The 8,683-nt window shown below is 40.1% G+C and overlaps 1 protein-coding gene across 1 annotated transcript; it reads left to right on the top strand.

The window, feature by feature from the left end:
- The first annotated feature begins 4,363 nt into the window (after positions 1 to 4,363).
- rhof (ras homolog family member F) lies at positions 4,364 to 7,841 on the top strand. The gene is made up of 5 exons (XM_085358231.1): positions 4,364 to 5,189; positions 5,418 to 5,505; positions 6,472 to 6,581; positions 6,911 to 7,045; positions 7,291 to 7,841. Exons 1-5 carry the CDS (start codon positions 5,061 to 5,063, stop codon positions 7,453 to 7,455), a joined length of 627 nt encoding a protein of 208 aa, XP_085214357.1. The 5' UTR covers positions 4,364 to 5,060; the 3' UTR covers positions 7,456 to 7,841.
- The last annotated feature ends 842 nt before the right edge of the window (positions 7,842 to 8,683 follow it).

Below are 8,683 nucleotides of genomic sequence, written 5' to 3'. Positions count from 1 at the left end.
ACAGCGGTAGCTCAACGAGCCAATCAGAGCGCAGCAGCAGAGGAGCCGTCTGCTATTAGAGGCACGGCTCAGGAGTCCTTCAACAGAGAGCAGAGAGAGGGGGCTGAGCGCTCTCGGCAGCCATTTTCCTTAAACAGGACTCAATGGCCTATATGGGTTTCCTTTGTTCCAAAGGGATCTTACATTTGATTTCCTCATCTCTCACGGACTATGATAAAACTATGATTGCTCCTTTTAAAGGATTGAGAAGAAGGAAGAGAATGTGCTGGATGCAATTACCCCGTGACATTTTGAGCCTTTTTTCCTCTGCCTTGGAATCCATCTTTGTCTTAACTAGGTCATGGCACACCCATATAACAGTATTTATATTTCTTAAGTGAAAAGAAACCAAAAGTGTTGTGAATAAACAGCTTTATGCTTTTGGAGATGTTTAAAATGATAGAGGTTGGGGTGGGGGAAAAACACAAAGTGACAAAATGTGCAATGGCAGCTTGCTGGCATTGCACTTATGGCCTTGTAGGATATGAGTTGCAATGAGTAAGTTCAAGTCTTTTATCATAATTTATTTTTAAATTTAACAAATTAATGTAAAATGTGAGGCATGCAGTTAATGTTATTAAAAGTATGTCTGTCACTTTTGTCTACTTGAGCTATGTGATCACATAAAAATGCTGCAGCTTTATTGTTTAAAAAAATATGTCCACTGGCATGCTGACATTAAAACATACAAGGCTAAAGGTGCAGGGTTTGTAACATCAGTGCTCCTCAAATGACTGAAAGCAGGCCACGGAGACCTAATGGCCGCTTGTTAAATAGTTTGTTGACTGATAATCCATTTGCTCTGATTAACAACGTCTCCCACTTTTCCTCTCACAACAGCAACGCTTTAAACACCCTGGTGTCTCCTGTTGTGTCCTGTACTGCAACTGTGGAGACAGCTTGAATCGACTAGGTTTGTGCTGTCCAACTAAGAAAGCCAAATGTGCAATTGTCGACTTGACCTTACTTCAAGGGCATAATTTAAATTTAGAAAGAAGCCCACTTAGGAAGTCCCCCATCACCACCACCATTTTTAATTATTTAATTTTTTTTCCAGCTTCTACAGCGATTTTTTTTTCCTCTTAAAAACACAACCTCAGATTAAAGAGATGGAGGGAAAACTTTCAGGCTGAAAATATTTACCTCAGCAGTTAACAGGCCTAAACGCAGGGGCAGGAGGAATGTTTTCAGCTCCATCTTCGGATCCTCTAATAATGGCATTAATAAGGGGTGGGAATGCGTCTCCTGAAAAGGAAGGAATCCATTAGCACGAAAAGATAGAGCTCTTTTGATAACTTTTTTTTTTGATCAGTGGTAGCTTTGCCTCTCTCAGCCAGCGAATATGCATCTTCAAGCATCATCTGTGTGGGCAATATGCAAAACCATCTCTTCTCTCTCCCTGAAGACAGGATTGCAGTCGATAATAGCCTCTCTTGCTTTTTTTTTCGACATTTCTAGCTGATCTACACTTCACTTAAAACTGCAAGGATAATGTTTTGGACAGGTAATGGATTTTTGAGCTATTTCACTCAATTTGCCAGCTTTATGTGTCTACATTAAATAGTCTCATAAGAGAGCAGACATCAAAGAAGCAGTTGATACAAAACGACGTCAGCGTAATTGTTTAAAAAAGGGAAAAATGAGTAACTGTAACCCACATTTTTAATGATATTGCAAACTTACAGGCAGTATTCAAAACATGTAATCCAAGTCTTAAACGAGCCACCAAAAAAGAATCTTATGGGAAGAAATCTTGTGTTTTTTAAACTGCTTCTTCCCCCTCTCCAAACAGAGACCTTTTTAGTGGTATGTAGGCAACACTTGTTCTGTGGTTTTCTCTGCTGTTCTCTGTCTCAAAATGGCTTCTTTACAGACAAAGGAGAGCACTGTGCCGTGAAAAAGCTGCTGCGCCATAACTGGGTGAGGCTCAGGAGAGCGTTTTTTTTTTTTTTTTTTTTTTTAATCCGAGGGTAATTTCAACTGGAAGTAACCACAATAAGCGCCACTGGGGGGTGATTTATTTTTTATTTATTTAATCCAAAATGGTGGCTGCTTTTACACGAATATAAAAAGAGAAGAAAAGACGACAACTGCGTGTGAGGAAGGAAACTTTCATAAAACCGGCGTAGTCAGGCGGTCGGTTGCTAGGCTGACTCGCGCCGAGAGCTCGAGCTCATTCGTTGGAACCCCCTCCCCCTCCTACACACCGTTGCCATATAAGGTCACGAAGAATCCACTGCAGCGGCAGCTCTGTTGTTTGGTATCTAGGCGAAAATAGCACGCAGCGTGCGCGTGATCTCTCGCTTCAAAGTCCAGCGGATCAACGGCTGCTTTACCAGATTAGACAAACATGACATGAACCTCTTTTTTTCGGTGAAGGAGTTAAATATACAGAAGGGGAGGGTCTTTATTCACGTACGTAAAATGGAAGGGGGCGCGGGGGGTCTCTAGATACACCTCTTTAGTTAAATGGTGCAGTCTTTCTCTATGTGTCAGTGTGCGTGTCAGAGGCCTGTTTTTCTTGTTATCAACTGCCGGCCCTAAGCTGCCGGGCGCGCGCATTCAGGTCACAGGGCTTCAATACCCTCCCCCCCTCTCTCTATGTTAAGCTTGTCCTTGCTCACAGCCAGCCCACGGTTACGGCATGTAGAGGGTTTTATGGATATGTTTAAAACAAACAACATAAAAGTGAAAATGTGACATTACTTTAGAGATGGATTTGCGATTAAATCGACACCCATTTGGTTACTTATAGGCCTTTTCTTTTTCTTTTTTCTGTTGTTAAAAAAAAAAAAGCTTCCCGAGTGGGTTGTGCCCGTTCAGCGCTGCCGCTGACAGTCTGGAATATTCCACACAGAGAAGACTGGCCTTTTTCCCCTGCAGGACAGCTGTCTCTTTCTCTTCGGAGTGATAATATTTTGACAATTGTTCTTTCTTTATTAACTGATGAAAATGGGCTGTATGCGTGTGGATATGTAAGGACAATTTAATATCCTTTTAAGCCATATGTTATACTGCCAGTTACACCTTGTAAGTCAATCAAGCACTTTAAAAAATGTAACTTATTCAACATATTTCTTTTAAAATTTATTGCGCTAAATACTGTACAAAACTGACAGGTACACTGCTGTGTCTATTTTTTATGGCTTTTTGTACTTTCAGCTTTAAATCCCGACGGACTGAATCAAATCAAACATTCCTCGGAGTCGTGTTTTTCATTATTTATGGGCACAGTTGGCTTTTTCAAGGATTTTTTCCCCCTCTTCCCCGTGCAGAGATTGATTGGTACTGTAAAGGGGGGGAAAAGCCAGATTTCTTCTTCTTAGCTCTTAAATATTTGCATATGTAGTGTATTGCTGTACTATTCCACATAATGATCTGTAACATACTCTCATTGCAAGTTTTATTACCTCTTGGCTGTGTGTGTGTGTTTGTGAGATGATGAAATAAATAGACTATGCATTAATTTTATTGTTTTCTTTTTATGGAAACTAAAAGGAGATTTTGTTGAATTTTTGGGCCCATCCTTAAAACTGTGCCTTAGCTGTGATGACACAATATATGGCATGTTTCACATGCTGTGGGGTGAGATTACTGGAGGAATTTTGAGTAGAAACACGTTTATCTTGTGCCAATTTATTCACATTTTAAGAATAGAATTTTTGAAATGGAGGAAGGGTGTCAGCCTTTTCTCTTAAAGGGACAGGTTGTTCACATTTTCAGCACTTCCATGATCCAGCTAAACATATCATTAAACATCCCTGGGTTTAATTTGACTTTTTAGTCCACGTCAGCATGTTTAAGTGTTTGGCGTTTTGTGATCATATATGGTTGTTCCCTGTGATCTGCTCTCTCCCGACACCCACAGTCACTGATAACCAATCATCTACACTGCCGAATGAAACACGTTCCCAAACCTGCTTTCTCACACTTTCTGCTGTGTTTGTCTTTTAATATCTAGCCACGTCAGTGTTTAGCTCTAGTTTGTAACACTCACCCTTGTGACAAGAAAATACACCCAAAACACTGGAAAATACAAAAATAAACTTTAAAAAAAATCCTCACGCCCTTGAAAAGATTCATCACATTATAAAAAAAAAGACCAAAAAACCCCCACATCCATAAACTGCACCCTGGGAAGAGAGAAAATAGTTTGTCCTGATGGTACCATCTGTGATGTCACAGCAGAGAAGCATTACTCACATCCTGCTGAGGACTCAAAATGATCACATGGTACAGAAAACACTTTAATTTTAAAGTAATATACAGTTATTTTGATCTAATCTGGAAGCGCTGGTGCTCAGATGCTCTGTTTTCTGTTTCAGATATATTAAATATTCTACCTGCAAGCTGCTTGCATGCTTCCTTAAGGTTCCAACTGTTATATCTTTCCAGCCTGACAGTGGAAAAGATAACCAAAACAGGCTTTTTACCTGGAAAAAGCTCACATTTAGATGGGTGCACCCAGTGACCCACTCAGTCTCACCAAGACAATGCTTCACACCTCCACAGGCAGGAGTCTAGAAACCTCTGTAGTGACAGCTGTCAGCGTCAACAAAAACCTGCTGATCCTGCATCAGTAGGATCAGCGTGAAAAGTGAGCATTTCTCAGTGTTATCCCTCGCACACACACGCCACACGGTCAGTGGGGGCAGTGCTTCAGACTGAGTACCCACCCAGAAAATGAAATACGCAAACACATTGCGGTAGAGGAAGTAGGAGCAGCCAGACTCAGTCGCTTCACATGTGTAATTCGGCGAGAGAGCGGCATGCTTTCAGTGAACAGGCTCATAATAGGAGAGGAGAGAAGTGGGGGGTCAATTGGAGGCAGACAGTGTGACAGGAACAGGAAGTGGTGAGCAGAGTGAGCTACCTGGTAAAACATGAGGCTTGGCTGTTCCTCACTCTGCCTGACACTCCCTGTAAATCATCTCAACCATTCAAAAAATAGACTCGCTAGGCTGTGTCATGTATTTAAGTTAAATCTGGAGGGAGCACCTGCGTGACACTTTGGAGGCGAGATGACACAAAACGGTGCCGGGAGCGGCACCACGAAAAAGGGAGATGAACTTAAAATTGTAATTGTGGGAGATGGAGGCTGCGGGAAAACATCTCTTCTGATGGTTTATGCCAAAGGTGATTTTCCAGAGGTAAGAAGAGCTCCCATGTCACTTTTCACTCATCACAGCTTTCTGAATTTATGAACGCAGTTCAGATGTGTGACTGTAACCTGTCACACCCAGCACTGTAAGCTGCCTTTCCAAAGATTAACGAGGCACACCTCTGAAACACTTCAAATCGGTATAAATGAAGGGATATATAAACATGACACTGTCTCTTAAAGTTGGAAATCTTTCTTTTTTGTGTGTCAAAAACAGAAGTATGCACCTTCAGTGTTCGAAAAATACACCACGACTATCACTCTCGGAGGAAAAGAGATAAAGCTCAACCTGTATGACACAGCCGGTAAGACAAAAAAAAATAAATAAATCAATGATCATCTCTGTGATTCAGGGTTCTTTTCTTCACTTAAATTTCACATTGTATGAGAAGACATCAGGGTTTATTTTTTAGCTCAGAGGCCACATTATTTGTCCTCTGGGTGGAATAAAACAGAAGTATTGTATCTAATCTAATGTGATTATCAAGCGAGTGGAAGAGAAACACCCTTTTATTTTTTTGCTTTTTAAGATATTAAAGTTCAACCACACTCCCATCTTGTGAATTCGGTTGTTATCTTCGTGCTCTGAGAAACACTGTAGAAGGAAGTAGTAAAGGTTGACGCTCATGTCAGAGCATCATCATCATGATATTTCAGGAACTGTCTAAAATATAAGTGTACTAAGCAGCTGTTAATATGAGGGTTTTTTTATAGGGTAAATAAACCAAACGAAACACCTACAATCAAGTAAATATCCAAAAACTTGACTGGAGTCTCAGATTAGACCCTCAAAACATTTTATGGACTAATTTTATGTATTTTTGCTTTGTCAAACCATTTAAATATATATTAATAACAGTATTTTATATGTTTTGAAACAGAGCACGTATGGCCAGCTGTACAGCGTCGACTTGCTAGTACCAAAATTAGATTCGTAAAGTGGTCAGCGTGACTCAAAAGTGACAGTTTTAACACAGAAGAGCTTTTTTAAGAAGACATTTCATTGTCAGGAAAAGCCACGGCAGTCTGGTCTGTCAGCTTATCTGCTGTAGGGTGCCTTACATCAGCTGCAGAGGAAACTGAAGCCAGGATGTGGTTTCTTATAGCCACCATAAACTTTGTAGCATTTTTATGTTTAGACTGTTGCATTTAAAGCAGAATATTTGTTCTTTTGTTTCTTTAGACGCACACACAGAGTTTTGTAGCGTATGGGCGTATTCACACTTCTACATTTATCGGCTAACCCATATTTCTTGCCCTTCTCCTTTCAGGACAGGACGACTATGATCGACTGAGGCCACTTTCGTACCAAGAAGCTAATCTGGTTCTAGTCTGCTTTGATGTCACAAACCCAACCAGCTATGAGAACGTCCTGATAAAGGTGATCCTTTTCTATTTTACAATAAGTGTTAACAATGAGCCAAGTTACTCATGCAGGCACAGGAATGTCGCCAAACGTTCTTGTTTTTTTGTTTAAGATCCAGTTTACGATTAATCATTAATCGCCTGGTATGTTGGTGCTGCCTTGCATTGTCTCGTATATTATTAACTCTTATGTTGTGCAAGCCTTCATGTGAGCAAGGATTACAATACAGGACCAATCAGTGCTGCAAACAAACAGAGTAATGCCAAATAATTCAAAAATCTAATAGGAGAAATAACAGACATGTACTGTATCACACCGTTAAACTCCCTATTCTGTTTGCCTAGTGGTACCCAGAGGTGAAGCACTTCTGTCGGGACACGCCAGTCATCCTGATTGGCTGCAAGACTGACCTCAGGAAGGACAAAGAGTGTGCCAGGAAGCTGAAGGCTATGAATCTGGCTCATGTCACTTACATGCAAGTAAGAAGCGAACCATGCAGACGTTCACCGATCTCTGTAAACATGTTTTCACTGATGTTACAGGATACAAGAGCATGCACGCTAACCAGAACCCATCACCACATCTAAAAGCTACAGAGTTCCTTCAGATACATGTTTTTTCCTTCTTCCTTTACTGATCGTTGTCTTCGCAGCTTTACAGTCTAATTCTTGCTTTTTTCTAAAACTTGCTTTGATTTTTGTTCATTTTTTTCCCCCTCACCCAGGGTGAGGAGACTCGCCAGCACATGAACGCAGAGCTCTACCTCGAGTGCTCGGCGAAGTATCAGGAGAACGTGGAAGACGTTTTCAGAGAGGCAACGAAGAGGGCTTTGGCCTTCAACCGAAAACAGAGGAATAACAAGAGGAAGAAGAAATGTATCATTTTGTGAAAGTTTTTTTTTTTTTAAAAAGGACAAAAAGCCACAAGAACCCTCTTCTTCAGTGAGACAGATTGTGCTCAGTGTCTTGCAGAGATTGAAAGTTGGGGGCCTGCACATGATCCTTCAGTGTTACAAGGAAATGAGTGATGACACAACAGGAAAGACAATTTTGCAAGTTGCAACGTGGAGCTTGAAACACCCTCTTTTGGAGGGTTTTACTTTCATATGTTATGTCTGGTATTTTTATGTATTTTCTTCTTCCTGAGGAATTTTGTACTCTCTCTACTTTTGTACTGTTATTTTACCAAAAACATATTTATTGGAGGCACCGAGTTATTGTTTGTATTGTGATGTAGCTTTTACAATCTAAAGGAGTGAAGGAGAAGAAAAAAAAAACAAAAACCAAAAAACCCAACTCATGACTGTTAGGTTGTTTTGTGGCCGTCAGTCTGAAGCACGACTCTTAGCTTTACCAATAGCGCCCACTAGAGTTGAAAAACCATAACGTGTTAGAGCGGCTGCACAGTTTATTTAGGCTTTTATCACAGGTTGGACTGAAACAATGTAATGAATACAGTGAACACCTGTGAGAACAAGAAAAAACGAGTTACTGTTCTTAATCAGGTGCTGATTTAACCATAACGGACACATGAAAAACTCAGGGAGCAAATTGCATTCTTGAAAAATGGCTACGTACAATTTTTCTTTGTGTTAAAGACAAAGTGTTTTAATCACATCAGATGTGATCAATTTCCCTCAATAAAAAAAAAAAAAAAAAAAAAAAAAAGTACACAGACACTGAGATTCTCTCCAGGAGCATGATTGCACAAGACATGACACAATCAATGAAACCATTTTCACAAAACAAGTGGTTTTTTTTGTCCCCTCCCCCATCCCATGAATAAAAAGTAAGGCATCAGAGAAAACTATGTGAAGCAAAGTGAAAGGTCTCACCATAAATTAATTCAAATATTATAGGGTATATGGGTCTGTGGAATTAGAAAAATAATTGAAAACATTAAAAAAATTCATAATCAGTCTCACAGTACTGGTGCCAATAGCAGCATTTAATCAAAACATTTCTCCAACATGTAACAAAACGGGAACTCAGAACAGTAATTTGAACCATCTTCCCCAAAAACTGTGTCGCTAAATGTTATGTGCGTCTTCTTGGGATTAAAAAAAAAAAAAGTTATGGCTTTTGAAACCGCTGCTTTCAAAAAGACAAACAATGTAG

Source organism: Diplotaxodon limnothrissa, linkage group LG7 (assembly GCF_057381915.1).
Source record: "Diplotaxodon limnothrissa isolate DT_005_m linkage group LG7, D_limnothrissa_male_GT1.1, whole genome shotgun sequence".
Taxonomy (NCBI): domain Eukaryota; kingdom Metazoa; phylum Chordata; class Actinopteri; order Cichliformes; family Cichlidae; genus Diplotaxodon; species Diplotaxodon limnothrissa.
Note: the sequence above shows the minus strand (reverse complement) of the source record. Positions and strands in the feature narration are given on the sequence as shown.

Coding starts and splice junctions, on each gene's coding strand:
- rhof (XM_085358231.1), top strand. CDS start 5,061: ATGACACAAAACGGTGCCGGGAGCGGCACCACGAAAAAGGGAGATGAA. Junction 5,190..5,417: donor CCAAAGGTGATTTTCCAGAG/GTAAGAAGAGCT, acceptor TGTCAAAAACAG/AAGTATGCACCTTCAGTGTT. Junction 7,046..7,290: donor CTCATGTCACTTACATGCAA/GTAAGAAGCGAA, acceptor CCCCTCACCCAG/GGTGAGGAGACTCGCCAGCA.